The sequence below is a fragment of the Mustela putorius genome, unplaced genomic scaffold (genome assembly GCF_011764305.1).
Source record: "Mustela putorius furo isolate JIRA1106 unplaced genomic scaffold, ASM1176430v1.1 tig00000450_pilon_pilon_pilon, whole genome shotgun sequence".
In the NCBI taxonomy this organism is placed as follows: Eukaryota; Metazoa; Chordata; class Mammalia; order Carnivora; family Mustelidae; genus Mustela; species Mustela putorius.
Window position 1 is genome coordinate 15,044,558 of NW_025421385.1, and position 24,540 is coordinate 15,069,097.

At 42.0% G+C, this 24,540-nt stretch overlaps 1 protein-coding gene and 1 pseudogene across 6 annotated transcripts in view; both read left to right on the forward strand.

Moving 5' to 3' along the window:
* Positions 1-24,540, forward strand: part of RMND1 (required for meiotic nuclear division 1 homolog) — a 43,380-nt gene that overhangs the window by 3,370 nt on the left and 15,470 nt on the right. For 4 of the 6 annotated variants that reach the window (XM_045080178.1, XM_013056740.2, XM_013056741.2 and 1 more), the window contains exons 2-10: positions 991-1,508; positions 8,334-8,442; positions 10,808-10,883; positions 14,816-14,855; positions 15,661-15,761; positions 18,199-18,305; positions 19,380-19,444; positions 20,139-20,215; positions 22,616-22,736. In XM_045080178.1, coding sequence (XP_044936113.1) covers positions 1,005-1,508; positions 8,334-8,442; positions 10,808-10,883; positions 14,816-14,855; positions 15,661-15,761; positions 18,199-18,305; positions 19,380-19,444; positions 20,139-20,215; positions 22,616-22,736 — 1,200 coding nt within the window. In that variant the 5' untranslated portion in view covers positions 991-1,004. Of the gene's footprint in view, positions 1-990; positions 1,509-8,333; positions 8,443-10,807; positions 10,884-14,815; positions 14,856-15,660; positions 15,762-18,198; positions 18,306-19,379; positions 19,445-20,138; positions 20,216-20,341; positions 20,481-21,033; positions 21,267-22,615; positions 22,737-24,540 lie in introns of those variants that run through there. The other 2 variants (XR_001179609.2, XR_001179608.2) reach the window with 2 other exon arrangements.
* LOC123392147 lies at positions 15,479-15,664 on the forward strand (annotated as a pseudogene).

Genomic DNA, 24,540 nt, shown 5'->3' on the forward strand with positions numbered 1-24,540 from the left:
AAATTTCGGTGGATGCGATGTCACATAGGCATGTGGGAGAAAAAGGGATGCAAGCGATTCGAGGTATGTGGGGGAAAGAGAGGCGGGAGACCCCAGAATGTATACTGAGCGTGGCGGAAGTGAGCAGTGGGAACGAGGGGCACTAACAGGCTGTCCAGATCATGGAGTTGTTTGGTCCTGTTGGGGTTGAAGCGTTGTGGGAAATGTGGAAGAGGAGTGCGCTTTTAAAGACCAGACGTGGAGTTCGGAGTGGGATGCTTGAAACTGAGCATATGAGGTTGTAGTTGGTGATAACACACAAAGCTTATGGAGAGCTTTTAGAATAATTAACAATCTAGTAGACTTTTAATCTTTAAGTGTAGTTGGTGCAGTTAAAATTTCACTTTCCTGAGATGTGGCCCAATTTTTAACAAAACCTAAATTTTGTGTGTGTGTGTGTGTGTGTGTGTGTGTGTCAGACACCTTAAATGCTACATCTCTCTTCCTCCATAAAGACAGAAAACACACTAGTTGTTCGTCCTGTTCCTTTTGCGTTGTTTGTCTTAGTGCTTTGCATGGCCTGTATGAAGGCAGTCTTTAGTTTCCAAGGTAAGAATTTCATAGAAGAGAATAGGGGAGAACCAGTGTATACAAATTTCTAAAATTTTTTATAATTAGTTTCTTCAAAACCCACTGGCTCAGCTCGCAAGGAGTAGTACTAATTAAAGGTGAACTGTAATAGCTGCTTGGACTAGAACTAAACACAGAATTCCAGCTTTTGAGATATTTTAGAGGCAGTAGCTTCTAAACATGACTGTGACAAGCCTAGGTTGTCATTACACTTGTATTTACTTTTTTAACCTCATTCTTTTACTAGACTTAGGTTAAGGTGTATTTGTTTTGCAAATGTTTTTACAGAAATATTTTTAGTATCTAGGAAAATATTGTATATATTTGAAAACATGTAGAAAAAAAAACAACACTTTGAACTTAGAATTCTTTTTCTTTTAGCCCGGGATGTGGTAATGTCAGCCAGACTGTTCAGAGCCCTGGCCGGATCTCACTGTATTTTATCAAAAATACGTCAGTGCCAAAGACTTGTCCATCGAACATTAAGGCCACGGAAAGAATTTGAGACTACAACATGCAGCACCGTGATGAGAAGTCAGAACTTGGAGTTGTTCTTTGCTGAGACAGCAGCTGGTGGTTTGAGTAAGTCCCCGGGCCTGGAAATTAGTCCGAAAATCTCAAATACAAGCATACTCTCTCCATTAAATGCTGCGCATTGCCAGGATGAAAAAATGCACCTTCCAACCAGGAGATCTTTTGGTACTCACAGGAAAGTGACTCACAGACCAAATCTCTTAGGTTCTAAGTGGTTTATAAAAATATTAGAGCGACATTACTCATCTCCATCAACGGAAACACTAGTTCCTAAACAAGACCTTCCGCAAATCAAGAGACCACTAAAAGCATCGAGGACCAGGCAGCCATCCAGGACCAACCTTCCAGTTCTGTCTGTGAATGAGGTAAAAACGTGTGGTGGTGGCATTCTGTTTTGTAATCATCGCTTGCACTGTCACTGGTGTCCATGGAACATAGCCTTACTGTGAACCTAAGAGAGCTGGCCACAAGACCTTTGAAGCCTAATAGTAAAATCTGTGATATCCAAAAGCAACCACCATCTTGTCTTTTTTTTTTTTTTTTTTTTAGAATTTATTTATTTATTTGACAGAGAGAGATCACAAGTAGGCAGAGAGGCAGGCAGAGAGAGAGAGAGGAGAAAGCAGGCTCCCTGCCAAGCAGAGAGCCCAATGTGGGGCTCGATCCCAGGACCCTGAAATCATGACCTGAGCCAAAGGCAGAGGCTTAACCCACTGAGCCACCCAGGTGCCCCTCTTTTTTTTTTTTTAAGATTTATTTGAGAGAGAGCACACACTCATGTGAGTAGGGGAAGGGACAGAGGGAGGGCGGGTGGGAAGAGAGAATCCCCAGCAGACTCCCTTCTGAGCACAGCGCCCAAAGTGGGGCTCGATCTCACTACCCTGAGATCATGACCTGAGCTGAAATCAAGATTCAGACACTTAACTGAACTACACTGGTGCCCTAAGGAGTCAACATCTAAGTTTTAAGAATTAATAGTATGTATAAAAACAAAGTTTAAGCAATTAAATATAAAAATACAGTTTATGAAAAGATTAGTTATTGACTTAAGGAAACTTTGAGGAAGAATAGTGTTAGTGTTAAGTCCAGTGTTGGAATGGTACTGTAAAAAAAAGCCCATTTTGGGGCGCCTGGATGGCTCAGTGGGTTAAAGCCTCTGCCTTCGGCTCAGGTCATGATCCCAGTGTCCTGGGATCGAGCCCCACATCAGGCTCTCTGCTTGGCAGGGACCCTGCTTCCCTTCCTCTGTCTCTGCCTGCCTCTCTGCCGACTTGTGATCTCTGTCTGTCAAATAAATTTTTTAAAAAGAAAAATTCGGACTGTAGAAATTTGTCATCAAATTTTAAAAATCTTTTTTTAGTAGCTGTGCAGACAGGTAAGCACTCATTAGCCTGTGGTAACTGTGTGAGATCGAGTAGTAAAATGACATGGCAAGGTACAGTCAGAAAAAAGTGAGAGGTTTTACTTCTTTAGCCTTTGAGGGTCAAAGGGTTTTTTTTATTCACTGTTAAGAGGTTTATGGGAATTTCTCAGCTACAATTGCATTTCCATTCTAAATGATCAATACTGTTTAAGGTTCAGATCAAGCCCTTTGCCTGCTTTTGTATCTTGCTAATACCTAGAACTGTGCCTAATACTTAATAAATGTTTATTAAGTTGGAAAAGAGAGAAGGGAGGCAAAGGGGTCTCTGGTGTCCGTGGTCATCCACATTAAAACTGGGAATGTAAATATTTAGAATTTGATCAGGCCTTCTGAATCTATCAGAAAACAGGTTAGAATGTCTGTCTTAAAATCTTGATTCTGAGAAGTAGACCTTGAGCATGTCTAATTAGTGTTGATTTGTTTTGTTTTTTTCTGACTGCATAGTTGACTTCCTTCAATGAAGAAAGGTGTGATTAGGTACTGTACCCCCAAAGCAGAAGACTGGCTTTTATCTGCCCCAACTGGAGGGGCACCCCGTTGCCACACGGGCATCATGGGGCTGGCGAATGCTTTGTGGCGGTAGAGCCTTTTCTCCTGCTCTGGACTGAGACAGGAAGGACTCTCCCTAGTTCCAGAGAGCATGTGTGCTTTGTGTGGACCCCCACACGGGCTCCTGAGCTCGCTTGCTCTCCTGGAATCAAATCTTTATCTGGTGTCATTTGCGGAGATTAACCTACTAAGATGTTGAGCCCATGTGCCATTGGCTCCTGGTTTACCAGGACAACAGTGCCTCTTGGTCATGGGTCCTGTGTCTCAGGATGGTGGAGGATGACAGCCACGGCCCCAAGCAGTGTGGAGATGGGCACGATAGGGAAGGGGCCAGGGGCCTGCTGGTGGTGTTCAGAGGAGCACCACTGTATGCTGCAAAGTTCACTAGTGGGTTGTTCATAGTTGTCTGTCTGTTCTTGGGGGATTTTTCAGTGAAATAGAATAGAAAGCATCAGAATGTATTACTCATGGTAGAGCTAATACTATTTTGTGAATTTTTTGTGTCAGCTACTGATCTATATGCCTATGTGTACTGTGTATTCAAAAGGCTTTCTTGCCACAGAGGGTAGTCAAAAAACTGGAGAGCCAAAGTGTTGTACTAGTAATGTAAAATGTATTTGTGTTTTATAACTTTCATCCGCAGTCTATACATAACAGGAAAAACATGCATTTTTCTTTCTGTGATACAGAAACAACATTGCAGTAATGCATTAATTTTCTTCAGTACTAGAATGTGAATAAAAACAAACTTTCTTTTTCAAGAAAAGTGTTCCATCTAGAGTGTGTGGTGCGCTAAAACAAGAATCATATATAGATTTCTAGCCCCATCTGCTGGAACATGTTTTCTGTGGCCAGAAAAATGAATTACATATTGTGGCTTTCTTGGCTTTGGGTTTTAGGGTTTTGTTTTTGTTTTTTTAACACTTTAAAATAGAAAGGCCCAAGCTTAGGTGTTAAATTCAGTAACTATTTTAGGTTAATTTGGCACATTTATTTAAGAACAAGTTGTTGATCCCATCATAAACTCAGAAGTTTGTTCTCTCTCCATATAGATAAGTGATTCATTATAAAAACCCAGAAAAAAAACTTGTATGAAAACAAAAGCTTTTCACAATGTAACAATATCATTAACGGCAGGGTGGGGGGGGTGTGTGAATACAGCATACTCCATGGGCCTCTCTTTCCCTTTGAGTACAGTCTTGAAACTTGAGGGATATAAAACTAAAAAAAAAAAAAAAAAATCTAACAAATCAAACTGAAGAACTTTGTGAATCATTTTTTAATAGAAGAAGCGGTAAGTTAAAGAGAGACTGTGATCCGAGATGCTTGAGGAGGATACAGAGAGGAGTAGTGTGGCACCGCCAGGTCAGCTGTGTGGTGCTGGCCAGAACCGGGAGCCAAACCAAACAGGAGACCAGCGAGAGAAGGAAAGGTGACAATCTCTAGAAAGTCTGTAAAAATCCTTGGCTAAGTAAAAACAGATTGTGTTTCGAGATTCATTTTTAATCTCTTTGGAACTCCGTGTGTTTTCTCATGGAAGCGGTGACTGAATGCCTTGCCTTGTCCCGTCCTTGAGGGTGCACAGTAGTGCATGGACGAGTCTGGTCAGTAACACATGATGGTGGGGCAGACAGGAGACAGCCGGGAGTGGGGGGGCTTGGGTGCGCTGGGGAACGGCGACCCCTGCCTCAACCTCAGTTGATCATTGCCAGACCTTCTACTTGATCAGAAGTTGGTGGAAATCTGGGTTTTGTGTGAAATCTCAATTTGTTGCTATGGTGAATTCAAATCTTAAAAATACTAGATGAGGGGTGTCTGGGTGGCTCAGTGGGTTAAGCATCTGCCTTCAGCTCAGGTCATGATCCCAGGGTTCTGGGATCAAGTTCCACATCTGGCTCCTTGCTCAGCGGTGAGCCTGCTTCTCCCTCTGCCTGCCACTCCCCTACTTGTGTTCTCTCTCTCTCTCTCTGACAAATAAATAAATAAAATCTTTTTTAAGAAAACAACGCTAGATGGGTCACCTTTGAGTTGGATCGTTCTCTGAGCTGCCAGGTTACAATTCTGATTCTAGAGACAGTTGTCGTCTGCCACTTTCAGTGCAGTTACGGGAAGATCATTCATGGGAATAGTTCTAGGGCTGGGGCCCTCTTATCTCCTCATCTCTCTCTCTCTCTCTTTTTAAAAATTTTTTTCAAAGGGTCCTTTTTTTAAAAAAATATTTTATTTATTTATTTGACAGAGAGCTAGAACACAGCAGGGGGAGCAGCAGAGGGAGAGGGAGAAGTGGCTCCGCACTGAGCAGGGAGCCCGATTCACAGCTCTATCCCAGGACTGAGCAGAAACCAGATGTTTTTTTGGTTCATGACCTGAGATCTGGGATCATGACCTGAGCCCATGGCAGATGGTTAACCGACTGAGCCACCCAGGTACCCCATTTTTTTTAGGTAGGCTCCATACTTAGCCTGGAGCCAAGTACGGGTCCTTGAACTCATGCCCCAGAGATCAAGACCTGAGCTGAGATTAAGAGTTGGACACTTAATTGACTGAGCCACCCAGGCACCCCTCTGCTTATCTCTTACCTTTTTTGTGCTTCCTGCTCTTCTACCTCCGGCCCAGACAAAGTGTGTCAACTGTAGTAGTCACAGAAGTAATTCTCACGTCCAGCCGAACCTACTATGCTTTTGCTTGGCAAGTTTCAGTAAATTCGTTGAGTCTTCCTGCAGAGCGGAGCTTGCCCACTGCGGCCTTTCCTGATACCTGTTACCAGGATTCCTCTCTTTCCTCCAGCTTAAATCACATGTCCGGTCAGCTCTTCTTAACTCCACGGAGCCTGAAGAGAACGGATAGTGTTAACAGTTCTAAACCTTAAGCATGTACTTGATTTCTCTGTAACTCTCTATATTATCTATACTCTGGCTGTATGAATCCGTATGGTTTATCCGCAGGTTGATTCCCAGTGAGTCTGGGAATCAGCTTATCAGATACCTTCCTGCAAAAGGAGGGCAGCTTACATTCATTTATCGTCACATCCAAGAGCAATTTCTGCTTGTCTGGCTTTCTTTTTTTTTTTTTTTTTCCTAATTAAGTTAAAATCATTTTGGTGATGACTGGATATTTGATTTCGGTTTGTGTGTATCCTCAGGTCCTCTCTTTATTCCTCTGCTCCTTTTTAAACCGCATATGAAAACGGCGTAACAGGTTAAGGAAAAGGGTTAGGCAGGGTTAGACCGTTTCTTGGGATAGGGCCGGGAGTTAGGTAACAAACGTGGGAGAGGGGAAGGAATTAATATACTACTTTTCTGAAACTGTGCTAGGAATATAACAGAAAGGGAAAGGGCTTAATGCTGAGATGAGTAAATCCTAGGAGTAAATTTTGATTCAGTGACTCATAAACCTCTTTTAACCAGTGGTAGGCCAAAGCAGCATTGGTATCACATGACCATAGAATCACTCATGTTCTGGCGGAAATATAAAATTATGAACATACGAAAATTCAGATTTAAATTACTTGGCAAACTTTTTCGCCTCCCATAAATCTAGATGGTTTAAACATACCCATACCCGTAATAGTGATAACTGCATTCTCACGTATTGACCATTTGTGCTAGCCATGATTCTGAGTAATGGACATTCATCAGCTTTTTTAAATTTCACAACAATCTTGGGGCACCTGGGTGGCTCAGTGGGTTAAACCCTCTGCCTTTGGCTCAGGTCATGGTCTTCGGGTCCTGGGATTAACCCCCGCATTGGGCTCTCTGCTCAGCGGGGAGAGCCTGCTTCCTCCTCTCTCTCTGCCTGCTTCTCTGCCTACTTGTGATCTCTGCCAAATAAATAAATAAAATCTTTAAAAAAATTTAAATTAAATTTCACAACAATGCTATTAGTAGGTATTTTGTCATCCTGATTTTTTTTCTTTTTTTTTTTAAAAGAATTTATTTACTTGACAGAGAAAGATCACAAGTAGGCAGAGAGGCAGGCAGAGAGAGAGAGAGGAAGAAGCAGGCTCTCTGTCGAGCAGAGAGCCCGATGTGGGACTCAATCCCAGGACCCTGAGATCACAACCTGAGCCGAAGGCAGTGGCTTAACCCACTGAGCCACCCAGGCGCCCCCTGATTTTTTTCTTAAAATCTGTTCAGATTCTGTACCAAACTCATGAAACCTTTGCCAGTAGCTTTTGAACTTAATGGACTTCACCCTCTAGTGAGAAATATATTTTATATTACACATACTTAGATATGCATATGTGACCAAAAAAAAAAAAAAAAACTTCATAAAATAACATTTACCTATGCTCTGAATGATGTAATATTTTCTATTTTGTTGTATTTAATTCTTTTTATTTTTTTTTAAGATTTTATTTATTTACTTGTCAGAGAGGGAGAGACCATAAACAGGCAGAGAGGAAGGCAGAGGGAGAGGGGGAAGCAGGCTCCCTGCTGAGCAGAGAACCCAATGCGGGGCTCGATCCCAGGACCCTGAGATCATGCCTGAGCCAAAGGCAGAGGCTTAACCCTCTGAGCCACCCAGGCACCCCTTTAATTCTTTTTAAAAGCTGGTTTGGACCAAGTAGATCGGTAGCAGGTCCCACAGATGGGTTGTGACTTACAGTGAGACAGACCAATGTGCTGTGCCACGCCCCTTATCGTCTGTGTGCTGCACACACACACAGCACAGATGTACATGTATGTACACAGACAAGACTCCATGCACTAACGAAACCCGGACACATCATCAGATAAACACAACTTTTTGTTTAATAGTAACCAGAGTAAGAGTTCTGTACTTCCTTCGTAGATGTAAAGCCCTCTCTGATGTACAAGACTAGTGACAAATTATCACATGGTCTCAAATAATAATGCTGCTATGATGGGCTCACCCGGGTGTCATACGGACCCCACCCAGGGCCATATGATGCCTTAACCCTCTCCTTATCTTTTGTTCCATCTGCGCTTACACCACCACCACTGGGGGAGCAGCTCTGTTTTCGGGATAGCCCGTAACATCACTTTGGGGGCTGGCAGGAGAAGGTCCTCATAGACTGGGCTGAAATCCATCTCCCTGTCCCTTTCTCTTCACCCTCATCGTGTTCCCTGTATGAGCCTTTGAGAGCTTTGATGAAAACTCTCAAGAGCCTCCTTTGCCTAATGGAGTCCTGGGAGGTGGTCACTGTCAGTTTAACCTCTTGGTAACCCGCGTCATGCTGATGTCGCCCAAATAGGACCTGATGCACTGCACAGCGTTCGCGACCGCAGATGAATACCATCTCGGGACTCTCTCTCAAGATCTGGCCTCCCATGGATACGTTGAAGTAAACAGTTTGCCTAGAGGTACATCTTCTTGAACCTGGGGCCAAGTATGTTAAAATGTATTGGAAAATAATTTTCCTGTGATACTCCTTAAATATGCATTTGTTTACTTTCCGTTTTCTATTTAGAAGATTCTATCAGGACTACCTGGCTAGCACGTTTGGTTAAGCATCCAACTCTAGGTTTCTGCTCAGGTCCTGATCAAGGTCATAAGATCAAGCCCCACATTGGGCTCCGCGATTGGTGGGGAGTCTGCTTGGGACTCTCTCCCTCTCCCCCCCCCCACTCCACCTCTCATACGCACATTCTCGCTTTCTCTCTCAAATAAATCTTTAAAAAAAAAAAAAGGATTGTATCACGAAAATGATGTTGAGTCTCCTTATACAAATGGCAAAGATAAGAAATTAAAATGTATTTACAGAGAACTTAGCTCTCAGATTAAAATCAGTATGGTTTATTAAGCTTTATTTGTAGGATCACCATGACTTGGGATGATCAAAGGCTGTGACACTTCATTTCTATTGCATTAAAAAGTTGTTTTAGGGGGCACCTAGGTGGCTCAGTGGGTTAAGCCTCTGCCTTCAGCTCAGGTCATGAGATCGAGCCCCACGTCGGGCTCTCTGCTCAGCAGGGAGCCTGCTTCCCCCTCTATCTCCGCCTGCTGCTCTGCCTACTTGTGATCTCTCTCTCTGTCAAATAAATAAATAAAATCTTTAAAAAAAAAGTTGTTTTAGTGTTACAGAAAAACCATGCCATTAACAGAAATGTAGGGAGAGCCTTTATAGAAAAATTTACCAGCACAATCCGATACTTTAAAACTAACAAAATTAATGAAATGAGAAATACAAAGAATATTGAAAAAAAGAATTAAAATAAACTTAACAGGATTTTAGGACAATATCAGGAAGGATTCTTGAAAAAAGAGCCTGTTTTGTATTTAAAAATAAGTAACTTGGAACACACTGGTGGAAATTAATGAATTTACCACCGAGTAGCAAAAACAGCAGGTTGAAAACCTCCCTGCTACCTAGAAAATTCTTCAAAGGGTCATTGACCCCATAAGAAACACATGAAATGTCACTGTGCTCTTTCAGCCTTGGTGCCTGGTACAGACTCCTTGTGCCATTTGATGGTAGAAGCAAGCATAATTAACTGAGAAAACCAGAGCTATGTCCAGAACCATGATGATAAAAAATTTTCCAGGTGTGGGGCGCCTGGGTGGCTAGTGGGTTAAGCCGCTGCCTTCAGCTCAGGTCAGGATCTCAGGGTCCTGGGATCGAGTCCCGCCTGCTTCCCTCTCTCTCTCTCTGCCTGCCTCTCTGTCTACTTGTGATCTCTGTCTGTCAAATAAACAAAAATTAAAAAAAAAAATTTTTTTTTCCAGGTGTATCCTTGGCTGATTACAAAGGCTGTGCACAACAGCTGGGCTAGCTTCTAGTACCAGCCCCATTGCCCTGGGTCTTTTCCATTTCATTTATGTGGCTCTTGGGTGCACAGGTGAACTTTGCCCTCTGTAGGATGTAGTACTTAGGGAAGTTTAACCTCACCCAAAAAAGGTAGGGTAGGATTTGGTCGTTATCTGAATGCCCCATTCCCCAGCCTCTACTAGGAACTCTGAAATTTCATTGGTTCTAATTTTACGTTTAGGTAATTTTAGGTGTTGCACATTAACATTAATATATTAATTGACATGTTCACATATATTTATAATTTATGTTATAGAATATTTTGTACTCAACAATTATTAATTATGCTAATAAAGCAACTACTTGTTGATGAATGTGTATATTAATATGTATATTAATACATATCTAATAATATTTAAAAGATTATAAATATTTAAATAGTTACAGGTGGCCACAGTGTTGGTTCTCATAATTAACTTTGAATTCAGATAGGTTTTGAAGTGGTCAGTATCTTTGTTTCTGTATATTTTCTGTTGTCTCATACTATATATATTTTAAAAAGCATCAAAATGAATAGTTTGAAAATATTAAAATCATTTTATTAACAAAATGGTATTGAAAAGAAGAGAATTTTGTAGAAATTTTAATTCTTGAATCTTAGTTGCATTGAAACTAAGACTTTAATCATTATTAACTGGACTAGTGATTACTGTGAATGAAGATCAGTGTCCATGAGTGGTTTTAAATAGTACTAATAATAGTGTCACAGGCGTTTCAGTGTTTTGTGAAAGTAATTTCTTATAGTCTTTCATTTTCATGTTGAATACTTTCAGAAACCTAAAAATGGACAGAATGTTACAGAGCACTTATTGATCTACGATGGGTTGATCGTAAGGACTTCAATAAAAGTTCATAGGTGACTCGTAAACCTTGAGTCACTATATGGTGGTAGTTTTTCATGCCTCAATTTCAAATCACAGATGCAGCAAACATTTTGGTGATGGGTGTGGAACACTCTGCTAAAGAAGGTGATCCTGGAACAATATTCTTCTTCAGGTAAGACAAGTGGGCAGCCCTTCTGGGAAATGGGCCTGCGGTCTTTTTTTTTCCTCCAAGTGGTAAGAACCACAGATAGTTTATTTTTATCTCTCTGCATTTTATACCTTTTCTACATTGTAATTTTCTTTCTTTTTCAATTTTTTATTCAAATTCTAGTTAGTAACATATAGTGTAATAATTGATTTTAGGAGTAGAATTTGGTGATTCCTCCCTTATTTATAAAACACCCAGTGCTCCTCGTAACACATGCCCTTCCTTAATACCCATTACCCGTCTAGCCCATCCCCCAACCCACTTCCCATCAACCCTCTGTTCTCTATTGTTAAGTGTCTCCCATGGTTTGTTGCCATCTCTCTCTCTCTCTTTTCCCCTGTTCCCATATGTTCATCTGTTTTATTTCTTAAATTCCACATGTGAGTGAGATCATATAGTATTTGTCTTTCTTTGACTTATTTCACGTAGCATTATGTACTCAGGCTCCATCCATGTCGATGAAAATGGCAGGATTTAATTCTTTCGGTGGCTGAGTAACATTCCATCATATAGCACTTCTTTATCCACTCGTCTGTCGATGGACCTCTGGGCTCTTTCCACAGTTTGGCTATTGTTGGTAATGCTGCTATAAACATCAGGGTGCATGTGGCCCTTCAGATCAGTATTTTTGCGTCCTTTGGGTAAATCCCCAGTAGTGCAGTTGCTGGATCATGGGGTAGTTCTGTTTTCAACTTTTTGAGGAAACTTCATACTGTTTTCTAGAGTGGCTGTATACGAGCTTGCATTCCCCCCAACAAGATGGTTCCTCTGTCTCCACAACCTCACCAACATCTGTTGTTTTCTGTGTTGCTAATTTTATCCATTCTGACAGGTATGAGGTGGCATCTCATCATGATTTCGACTTGCATTTCTCTGATGCCGCGTGATGTCGAGCATCCTTTCATATGCCTGTTTTCCCTCTGTGTGTATTCTTTGGAGAAAAGTCTTTTCATGTCTTTCATCCATTTCTTAACTGGATTCGTTTTTCGGGTGTTGAGGTTGGTAAGTTCTTCGTAGATTTTGGATACTAGCCCTTTTTCTGATAAGTCGTTTGCAAATATCTGCTCCCATTCTGTAGGCTGCGTTAGTTTTGTTGACTGTTTCCTTCACTGTACAGAAGCTTTTTACCTGGATGAAATCCCAATGGTTTATTTTTACTTTTGTTCCCCGTGCCTCCGGTAACATGTCTCGTAAGAAGTTGCTACAGCCTAAGTCCAAGAGGTTGCTGCCTGTGTTCTCCTCTAGCATTTTGATAATTTCCTATCTCACAATAGGTCTTTCATCCATTTTGAATTAATTTTTGTGTGTGGTATAAGAAAGTGGTCCAGTTTCATTCTTCTGCATGTTGCTGTCCCGATAACATGGTCCTTAAATTTGAAGAGTACCTCCTCCCTTAATAGTAAATGTGTCCAAATATACTTGTGATTTAAATTTCTCCTTTGATACTTATTTGATCTAGGAGGCTTCGTCAGTTTTAGGAATTTTCTAGTCAATCCTGATAACACAAATAATTTTGAAAACAAATAATTTTTCCATGGCTTGTCCTTCATTTATCAATCCAGATTCTTGTTTCTGAGAGTATGTATAGCATCCTACTTTTCCATTCATCTTCAGGACTCCCCACCAGACTCGTGCTCCCATCCTGTTATCTCTTCTTCCTTTATTTATTTTTTTCCTTCTGTAACTCTTTTGCTTTAAGTTTTACACCACCTTACCTCTCCAGAGACATCAGACTGGAACCCTGAGAATGGTTATGATAATAGAAACCACTTAAAATAATTTCATGTTATCCTCACAGCTCTTCAGGAGGCCTATTATTCCCTTTTTGCAGCTGGGGAAACTCAGGGGGAGAGAGACTAAGGGAAGTGTCCATAGTTATGGGATTGTTCTATGACAGAACAGAAACACATAGAGTGTTTGTAAGAACCCCAACTTTGATAAACATCTTTTGATATCAGTGTCTATGGTTGATGATTCCTGGAAGCTCCAGCTTGGTTCCTTTCAATGCCTTACCTTCCTTTTGACAGAACTTTGGAGATAATCGAGAGCTCAACACTTGGCCCAAGTAGAATAGCGTCCCCTTCGGTTTGGAGGAATTTGAATTTCTGTGGGCCTCTAGATGAAAACTAGGAGAGCATCCAGTAGAAATATAATGCAAGGCCCGTATGTAAAGATACATTTTCTAGTAGCCACATTTTTAAAAGTTAAAAAAAAAAAAGATTTAAATTGAACCCCACTAATAATATGTGTCACCTGAAACGGATTTTAATCCGTTTAATGTGTTTTATTTAACCCAACATATCTGCAAGGCTATCACTTCAACATATAATCAGTCAATAATTAATGAGATTTTTCCACTCTTCTTTTCACACCAAGTCTTCAAAACCCACTGAGTGGCTTATGTCACTAGTGTCACTTGGTGTGGACCAGGCCCATTCAAGGGCTCCGAGCCCCCATGGCCTCCAAGTGCCCCAGCGCATGGCACAGCTTCCTGAATGGAGGGGGCATGATCCCAAGATCTCTTGTCTTCCCACAAGGGACCCTCTGAACTAATTACTCCTCTTGCATGGCTGTGGATACCAACCCCGACCACCTAGACCCTACACCGGTGGGTTCCCGCAGCCGGCTGCCGGTCCCCCCCGCCTCTCTTCTCGCCACTGCCAGTCTGTCTGGCCGACACAGACAGGAGCCGTGCTCAGCAGGCACTTCTGATCCCCACACCCTCCGGCTTCAGGTTCCGTGGAACCTGACCAAACTCCATGTCGCTGCCTCTCCGGCCTGACCGTCTGCTGCTTGCTCACATCCATAGCCTTGCAGACAACGAGCTGTTTAGTCCGAGATGCACCGTGCTCGCTCACCCCTCCTCCCTGAGCCCACGGCGTTCCCTCTGCCGTGCTTCCACCTCGCTTTTTCTCCTTTGGCCTAGCCCTACATGTCCTATGGGAACGCAGGTCCTCCCAGGGACATTCCAGAGTACATACTGCGTAATTCTCTAAGTTGTCACCACTCTGCACCTGCAGTTGCGGGTGTGTCTGTCATCAGTCTTTTCTAAACCAGGAGTTCCTCGAGAGACCAAACTCATCTTGTATCCAATGCAAAGTGCTGACCCACACGTATGCTAACGAGCACAGTGCTTAAGACACATTTGAAGAACCATAGGGACTACTGAATTTTTACCTCTTCTTCATTTCTACCTTTCTTTCCTCTGGTGCAATAACCCAGAGCCATAATTTCTCCCTCTTTCTCGTGTTTGTTTGTTTGTTTTGTTTTTTAATTTACCATCAAAAACTGCACAGCATGTCAAACTTGAGAATATCAAAGCAAGTTCATCTATGGTTTTTAGACCTCACATTTTTTCAAAGCCAGAACTAGATTCAGGGCCCTCCTGTGGCTTCATCATACTGCTCCAAGCACTGTAGCATTATTCCCTGGGTGCTTTTAGCCATCTTTGACTTTAATTTATCTCAGTCTTTTTATTCCATAACTATTAAAAGCATGATCCTTTATTCGTTTCCTGTAGCAGAATCTGCTATAGATTCTTAATGAGAGCTAAGACGGGTCCCTGCATTTTCCTTATTCTGTACATCAGAATTGAACCAGATATGAAACAGTCTAGATACATGAAGTTATATAGCATTACAATAATATTTATTCTGCAAGCCATGTGAGAAATCATGAACTTGGGGGAGCTCAGGTTTTATCGAGAGTTCAATAATAGTTCTTGTTTTCACAACTCCGTCTAGGAACCATAATGTCAAATAAGTAATAAATCACATTTTTTTAAAAAATCGCCTTCTGGATCTCTCCTAGAAGTTACTTAAGCATGACTTTATGTATAGCCCTAAAGAATATATTCTGGCATTAACTTTGTTGGTTCTTTTATTCTTTTAAATCAGAGAAGGAGCTGCTGTGTTCTGGAATGTGAAAGATAAAACTGTAAGTATATATAAAGTATAAAAGTGTAAAAATCTAGTTTTCTGAGAAAAAAAGTAGTAATTATCCCTCAATAATCTGAGTCATGGAAGATAAATTAACAGATAATCCACAACTTACTCACTCTGTGTTACATGGTATTTATCCTAGCACTTTTGCCTTTTATAACAATTGTGTTTGGGGGTCCTGCATGGCTCAGCCCGTTAAGCGTCTACCCTCAGTTCAGGTCATGATCCTGGAGTCCTGGGATCCAAGCTCAGTGGGGAGTCTGCTTCTCCTTCCCCGTCTGCCCCTCCCCCCACTTGTGTGCTCACCTGTGCACATGCTGTCTCTCAAATAAATAAGTAAAATCTTTTTAAAAAAAGAACTCAGAGCAGAGACTGTCACTTTCTGTACCTTGATATTGTTTAAATTTTTACAGTTTTGTAGCTTACATATTTTTAAAAGATTTAAAGGCTACAAACCATAATGTTAAACTAGTTGGTTTTCTTTGGGTTGTGGAATTAGGGTCATTTTAATTTTCTTCTTTATGCCACTCTCTGTTTCCTAAATATAAAAACTATTTAATCTCCTGCTGAGTTTACTCTCACAAAGAATTTGCCTTTTCCTTCAAAATTAAGCAGAAGAGCTTTGCACAGTGGCAGGATCATAGCCAGTGAGGTTTCTCCAAGGCACGAGTATTGCTAATTAAAAACTAAACAGAAGAAACATCAGCAAATGTAATGAAAAATGCTAAACGCGTTAACCCTGAACCATAGTTTTGTACTGAGAGAGTCAGTGCAATTCTGGGTTCTTGCTTCTTTTCCAGATGAAACACGTGATGCGGGTCTTAGAAAAGCATGAAATCCAGCCCTATGAAATCGCTCTGGTGCACTGGGAAAACGAAGAGCTTAACTACATAAAAACAGAGTAAGCAGCATTTTATCAAGTTTGCAAAAAGAGCCACAAGCAGTGAAGGCAATAAACAGCTTGGGCACTTGGAAACTAATTTTAAGACAGAAGTTATTGGTGCAGGGGTACCTGGATGGCTCAGTGGGTTAAGCCTCTGCCTTCAGCTCAGGACATGATCTCAGGGTCCTGGGATCGAGCCCTGCATCGGGCTGTCTGCTCAGCAGGGAGCCTGCTTCCCCCCCCACCTGCCCCCTCCTGCCTCTCTGCGTTCTTGTGATCTCTCTTGCTCTTTCAAATAAATAACATCTTTTTTAAAAGTTATTGGTGCAGATATAAAGCCTAAACAATATAATACGTGTTAGTAGGTAAACATAATGGTTTGGACTTGTCAGGCTACCCATAAATTACAATAAATCGATATATAACCCCAAAATGGTAAGTGTTCTAACTAAGCAGTCTAAACCAGTAAATGCTGTGCCTTCATCAGAATGAACCTATCAAGTTATTCTAGTAAAGGTTTCTCATAAGCCCATTTTCCCCCTATTGGTTTTGAGTGTGGGTGAGATGTAAGAGAACCACTGGTAGAAATGGGGGGCCCGCAGGAAGTGGGGGCCCGACATAGCATCCCCAGGGAAGACGTGTGGGTGGGCAGCCCCGGCTGATTTTCTTGTCTCAGCAAGCAGGGGAAGATGGAGACAGACGGCAGTGCAAACAAGATCGAGAGGCCCTTTTCCTCAGGGAGTTACCTGGCTAGTGGAATACGAGAAAAAGAATTCTTTCTATTAAAGGAAGGGTTGGAAGCAGAACTTGAGGAAAATTTGGAAGAGACGCCAGCTGTAGAAAGACGAGATGAGGTCAGAGCTAACGACTACGAGCCAACAAAGATACAGTACTTGCCTTGTGCCGGGTGCTGTTCCAGGTACTTTCCAGGCATCCTTTTATCTGGTCCTGACAAAATAACCCTACAAATGGCGTGAACCAGCTTTTCGGACAAGGTTCAGAGATATTTCGTCCTACCTAAGGGTACCTGACCAGGGATGAGGGCCTGGGCCCAGAGTGGATATGCACTTGAAAGTGAAGACGTGAACCTGAGAGACACAACAGAAGAAGAGCTGGTGGAGTTTTATTAATTTTTTTTATTAAGCACTCAACCTTGTGGCTCTGCTTCCCATGAACCTCCTTTCTATGCTCTATTTCCAGAGCAGACTGATGCTAGACACCCACAGAAACGCACACACGCACACTCACCCAGTACCTTACAGACTCTGGAGGAGTGAAGTCCCTCGCTGGGGTGTCTTTGGCTCCCAGATCCCATGTTTGGCTTCATCAGAAAGCCCACCCCAGGGGTGCCTGGGTGGCTCAGTGGGTTAAGCCTCTGCCTTCGACTCGGGTCATGATCTCAGGGTCCTGGGATCAAGCCCCGCATCGGGCTCTCTGCTCAGCAGGGAGCCTGCTTACCCCTCTCTGCCTGCCTCTCTGCCTGCTTGTGATCTCTGTCTTTCAAATAAATAAAATCTTAAAAAAAAAGAAAGAAAGAAAGCCCAGCCCAGCTGCAGCACCGTGGCTGACACATCAGTCTTGCCGGGGATCCCGGCTCTTGCTGCCTCGGGTGGCTCTGCGGCCAACAGCTCCGTCATTAAAGCATCTGGCACCTCTGCTGTCCGGTCTTTTCTTTTTCCTTCCACATGAGGGTGTCAGCATTCTGCCTCGCAGCCTCCCACTGGGTCCATAGCTTTGCCCATCTCTTGCCTCACATCTTCTGTGATGGTTTACCCTGTATGTTGCCTGTTTGCTTGTGACGTTTCTGTCCCCAAGTTCCCTCCCATTCCCTCTCTCCCAGTCCTCGCAAAGGCCTCACATGTGCCCCTCACTGTTCACCGCTTCCCGTCTCCCTTCCGGTTCCCACTGCATCAGTGTGACTGTAGATGACAGTGTGAGTTTAGAGGACAGTGTGACTGTAGGTGACTGTGTAGATAGCTTTATATTCACCATTATTATATTATCCACCATCGACAATAGGAATATATTATATTAACTATTATATATATTACATTTTTTTTCACCATTCACCATCCATTAGCAATTAATTGGGATCATTTTCCCTTTCTACAAAATATTAAAACACACTTGTCAATTTTTGCTATGTGGATTTCCTATAAATGAACCATTCTCCTACTGAATGTCTAGTTTCTTGATTTTTTACTGTTAGTTCACCATAAAAAAAGTTTTCCTGCACAGATCTTTCTTTGCACCTTTGATTATTTCCTTAGGATAAATTCCTAGAAGTGGCATTATTCAGATCAAAGGGTATAAGAACATTTAGGAGAGTCTTGGTACAAATTGCCAAATGACCTCTAGAAAGAGTATAAGGTGACTACTTCAAAAGAAAAAAAATTTTTAAAGAAAAAGTGCTTTTTAAGATTTAGAAGATAATTTTTTTTTCTCCTTTTCACAGGGGACAGTCGAAACTTCACAGAGGGGAAATCAGATTAAATTCAGAGCTAGATATAGATGACGCCATTCTAGAGAAATTTGCTTTCTCGAATGCTCTTTGTCTTTCAGGTAAGTTAATGCTACTTGTCAGAGAAAGAGTTACATGGTTTTCATTTCATCAGGGAAGTTTAAGCGTTCAGTAAAGAGTTAGGCATGTTTTCACAGATTATTCAGCAAAGCCTTAACATTGCTTTGCAAAAGAAAAAACAGAATAGAGTGTCTGTGCGAAGGTATTCATTCTTTATTAACTGTATCAGTAAAGCTTTCCCTCTCCAGAAATTTTTGTAGTATTATCCCCTTTGTTTTCCTGTCTTCTGCATGGTGGTGGCTCTCAGGTCGTCTCTAATCCAGGCAGAGGAAGTCCAGTGTGACTGGATGCAGGCCTCTGGGTAAAAGTGTACCCCGGTTCCTCGCAGCAATGGGACAGAGATCCGTGTGCTAAATAGAACTCCAGACATTCAGGGTGCCTGGGGAGCTCAGTCAGTTAAGCCTCTGCCTTTGGCTCAGGTCATGATCTCAGGGTCCTGGGATCCAGTCCTGCATCGGGCTCCCTGCTCAGCCGGGAGTCTGCTTCTCCCTCTCCCTCTGCTTCTCTCCCCAACTTGTACTTTCTCTCAAATAAATAAATAAAACCTTTAAAAAAAAATACTTCAGACCTTCTCTAAGAATTGTGTGGCGGTCCCCCACACTCCGCTGTGGCGGATGTGGCCTGCCCGGGAGGCTTTGGGGGGCTCGTGAGCCACGCGCACAGCCCCGAGGAATGTAAGAAGTAGGAGGGAAGGCAGGGAAGGCCTGGTTCCTGCGCCCTCGACAAGCCACGCTTCCCTTCGGGGTGTACCTGGTGCTCGCTGGCTTTCTGAGATGCAGCGGTAGAAAATTAGGAATTCGACCCAGTGTCGTTGCAGTCTGCCAGCTGGGCTTGGATGTGTACTTTTTCCTCCCTCTTTTTCACTTCCAGTGCTGAACTTGATCATGAGAACGAGCTATTCTCAGGTTTCAGTTGCACATTGTTAGCACATTTGCTCCTTAAACTCTTACTGAAATGGTGGTGAAGGTACCGGGCAAGTAATTGTGCATTCTGTATAAACATGACTATGAGGATGAAAAATGTTCCATTGTTACTCCTTTTTTTTTTCCCCCCAGTGAAACTGGCTATTTGGGAGGCATCACTGGATAAATTTGTTGAGTCTATTCAGTCAATTCCAGAGGTAATTATACCAATTTTATGCTTGTTTTCAAGGGTTGGTTTCTATTTGGGAGAAATACAAATTTCCCACCCTAACAATATACTTAGAAGTAAGTAATAAATGCTAGAGAAGCTGTACTGAATTTAAGCAAAAACAGAACATTCATTATACCTAAAATAAAAAATTTTATATATATATTTTTTTACTTTTGAAAACTTAGAATTCTAATTAATTTCTTCTGATGGTGTAGTATTTTTAATATAACTATCCTTTTTTAAAAAGTGAGCTGTTTCCTCTCTAAGGAAGAGGATTATGACCAGTGTTCTTGACTGAAAACTATTTTGCCAAATCATGAGACAAATGGTGGCTTGAAAAGTAATAGTTCTATCAGAATGCACCAAAACTTATTGTTGACTGTAATTTTGTTTTTACTGTGAAAAAATCACAGAATTATACTTGGGAAAAGAGGCCCTGTTTTTTCAATAAGAGATTAGGACTGTAGATCCTAGAAAATGCCATTGAGAAGGGAAATGCAACAAGGGAATATAGAATTTCTATCCATTAAGATGTTGACATTTTGAAGAGAGAGACTGAGACATCATCCAAGGTGTTGTTTACATCTGCTCTAGAATGTGCTTTATGGTCCTGTTACTTGTCGGAGATACGTTTGTGTGGACACATGTATGTATGTCTGTGTTTTTTCCCTCCCAAATAGGCTTTAAAAGCTGGGAAGAAAGTGAAACTATCTCATGAAGAAGTGATGCAGAAAATGGGTGAACTCTTTGCCCTGAGGTAGAATGTTCTCTGTAAATAAGATTAACGTATGTATGTAACAGTGTGAAGAAGATGTTGCTGTCCTTGTCTAGTAAAAAGCCAACGTGGGCCTTGATGGGAAGGGCGGTCTCTCTCGCCTCACAGACATGGAGCCCTGGGAGCTCAATCCCATTAGAAGAACTTGGGCTGTACTAGGACTGCACTGCAAGACATTCTGTGTGCGCCCAGAGATCATAACTAATCTACGTTAAACCTACATAAGGGAGCCCAGTAGATGTTCTTGGTAGGTAGAAAGATATATTCTAGAATTTGGGTAATGGGAATTCTTGGTAAAAAGATCTCCTCACATCTGGAGAATGTACTACTCAGCGAAATAAGCCAGTCAGAGAAAGACAAATACCGTGTGATTTCATTTGTAGGTGGCATTTACGAAACAAAACAGCAAAGGAAAAAGAGACAAACCAAAAAGACAGACTGTTAGCTGTAGAGAGCAGATGCAGATGGTTTGGCGGGTGTGGGGGGTTGTGTTAGTAGGAGAAGGGTATTGAGAGTACTTATCCTAACGAGCACTGAGCAGTGTATCTAATTGATGAATCACCGTATCGTAACCTAGTAGAACTAATATAACACGTAAACTACATCGGAATTAAAATAAAAACTGTATATATATATATTTATGTGTATATATATATATACTGCATGATATTGCTAAGTGGAAACCAGTGCTACGGAAATGTTGCATACCGTGTGTCGTCCACTCGGAGACACACTGTAAGAAGCCACAGCAGAGACGGATGCTGCCAGTGGAGCTCTGAGACAGTGCTCTTTTATCACAGAATGAACCTCTTACACTGAAATAACTCCTTGAGCTTTGTCGGGTGTGCATGCCATCCCATTCCGTCTTGGGCGCACAGAAAAGGAAAGCAAGAGGGAGAGGAGGGGAATGACAACTAAGTGACAGCCGCCACCGGTGCGACATCATGCCGGCCATTTTCAGAGACGGGAAGGAACGGTGTCTTAAGACTGACGAAGTACATCGCTGTGTCATTTTAAAGACGTTTCTGGAAAGGTGTTCAGTTTCTTTCATTTTTGTCATTTTCCCAGGATTTATGGGATGAAACATCCCGAATCTTGGCACAATTTCACAGGACAGGATCGTTCAGCGTCTTGTCCCTCCAAGTGTGTGGCACAAGCTACTAGGGATCGCTGTAGATAGTTTGAGAGTGGTTGTCCCACATTCCCCTTAGAGACTGGCCCGGAGAGAAGTGGTCCGGGATTTCTTTACTTGTGCATTCCTCATAGGCCAGGGGCCTGATTCAGGTTGCCAACAAAGTAAAAACCTATTCCCCGGGAGCGCCCTGCAGCTCATCTGAAGCCTTGAGCTCTCTAAGAAGTGGAGGAGAAACAGTCTCCAGCCTCTTCTCTTGGTAATGCCAACAGAATGGCAGATTATAATCATATCAAAATGCAGAGATTAGGACTAAGTATAGCTTATGAACAGTTTCTATAGTGTCTTACTGTTCTTATCCTAAGTTTTCTTCTCTTTACCATAAAAGCACCTGAGTGTTATTAAAAGGAACATGGCAAACCGAATAGATAACATGGCAAGTTGCAACAGTGGGACTTAGAAATTAAGTCCCAATTATGTAGGTATGATCCAATTTGTGTAAACAGACAAAAATGAATATTCATCTTTATCCTGCCATATATGCATACCTCCCATATGTGTTGTGTGTGCACACACATGAATATATGTGTAGAACAGGTCTGGAAGGACACAGTAAAGTGTTCACGGGGCCCAAAGTTGTTTTGGGGTAAGAGGGCTGACTGCTCTTTTCCAGGCTCTTCCCTAGGGATCTCTTTGTTACGGTGAACAACTGTTTATGTTTTACTTCTGTGCCTTATTTTCATCTAAAAGTAAGCACAGGGCTCTTAGGTAAAAAGGTACATGCGTGTGTGTCTTTCCTTGTCCAGTGTCTGCACACACAGTAAGCGAACAGTGGGGACCTGTGGTGCGTGAGACAAACGGAAAGCCGGGAATAAGGACAGGAGTGACATTTGTCGCTTTACCTTCTCTTTATTTTTAAGCCACATGATTACCTACCCATCAAAAAACGTCTATTTGTAAAAGTTAATGAAAACAGGAAAATGGTCAGAAATTGAAAGCAAAATGAGACAGGTTTTTTTTTTCCCTAACACTTTGTAAGTAACATTAATGTTAAAGATTGAGTTAATTTGGTTGCAAATTTTGAAATTCTCATGTCTTTTTATTTGTGTATTTCTCAGAAGTACTACAAAGGTGAGCGTTAACAAATGTTTTCATAAAATCCTTTGTAAATGGAAATAAAATAGGGACTGTGATTTTTTTAATTCAAGATGTAAAAAGTTATAATTTTTGGTTGTTTTTTTTTTTTTAAGACACCGTATAAACTTGAGTTCAGACTTCCTGATCACTCCCGATTTCTACTGGGACAGAGAAAACCTGGAACAACTTTATGATAAAACTTGTCAGTTCCTTAGCATTACTCGTAGAGTTAAGGTACGTATTTTGCCCTTTTACTGAGAAAGATAACAACTCTGCTTATAATTTGTGTAATGATGTGAAGAGAAATTTTAAGTAAATGTGTTTAACTGGTTTTGGAGAAATATCTTGTTTGACTTTGATTCTGATCTCTGGATTTCCCCTTCCCCATCTTCTGGGTACAGACAGTTTTCAACACTTTTCTTTATGGCATCAAAGGATATTCTGAGGGGCGCCTGGGTGGCTCAGTGGGTTGGAGCCTCTGCCTTTGGCTCAGGTCATGATCCCAGGGTCCTGGGATCGAGTCCCACATCGGGCTCTCTGCTCCACGGGGAGCCTGCTTCCCCCTCTCTCTCTGCCTGCCTCTCTGCCTACTTGTGATCTCTGTCAGATAAATAAATAAAATCTTAAAAAAAAATATTCTGGGGGCGCCTGGGTGGCTCAGTGGGTTAAAGCCTCTGCTTTCAGCTCAGGTGATGATCCCAGGGTCCTGGGATCGAGCCCCGCATTGGGCTCTCTGCTGGGCAGGGAGCCTGCTTCCTCCTTCTCTCTCTCTGCCTGCCTCTCAGCCTACTTGTGATCTCTGCCTGTCAAATAAATAAATAAAATCTTTAAAAAAATATTATTCTGATAGTTTCTAGGTAAAAAGAGTTTTAGAGACCCACTCTTCTTTCATCGAGCTCTTGTCAAGTCTCAAACAAGACTTGAACCCAAGTTCAAGTCCTGGAACTATGTTGGTGGCAGCAAGAATAGAAATGAATTCAAGAAAGAATTCTCTAAGATCAAGCAATTGGCTTATGGGAGGTCAAGGACAGGGAAGAGTCAAGGATGACTGACGTTTGCCTGGGAGTGACAGGTAGGAAGGTGGCAAAACAGACAGGTGCGGCCGGGGGAGTGGAGGAGCAAAATTTAAGATATGTTGAGAGTAAGTGGCAAGAAGCCATCCAGTGAGGGGCGCCTGGGTGGCTCAGTGGGTTAAGCCTCTGCCTTTGGCTCAGGTCATGATCCCAGGGTCCTGGGATCGAGCCCCACATTGGGCTCTCTGCTCCACGGGGAGCCTGCTTCCCCCTCTCTCTCTGCCTGCCTCTTTGCCTGCTTGTGATCTCTCTCTGTCAAATAAATAAATAAAATCTTAAAAAAAAAAAAAGCCATCCAGTGAGAACCATCACTCATTAGAAGCATGAAAGCAAAATTGTGAAGAGTGACGTAGGTATGAAGAGAATATGAAAGTGGGTGGAGGTGGTCATGATGGAGGTAAACCATAGGGGGTTAGGGAAACAATGGACGTTGTAGGGCAGGAAGCAGAATGGACGTTGTATGATGTGCACGTAGTTCTATGACCTTTTATTACGTTGAGATGCAGAACTGTTCTGTCACCACAAAGATCTTGAGCTGCCCCTTTGGAATCACCTCCCCTCCCCTCCCCCATCATCCTTAACCCCTGGCAGTGACTAATATATTCTCCATCTCCATAAAATGCTCTGTACATACAGTCATACAGTGTGTGACTTTTAAAACTGACTTTTTTCATTCATTGAGTATAATGGCCTTGCCATCCATCTAAGTTGTCGTCCGTGTCCAACCCTGCCCTCCTGTGCATTACTTAAACATTTTTTGGAGTTCATTTTGATTTATCTATCTGTATATCTTTGGTAAACCTCTTTGAATAGATATTTAGTGCTTTCCCTAGATATTTTCTTGTACATACATAGCTGATCACAGGCTACTCATTTTGACATTTTACCAGGTTAAATCAAGTACTAAAATCTGTTACCCTTTACATGCCTTTACCCGCCACTATTTACAGTGCTCTGCAAACATT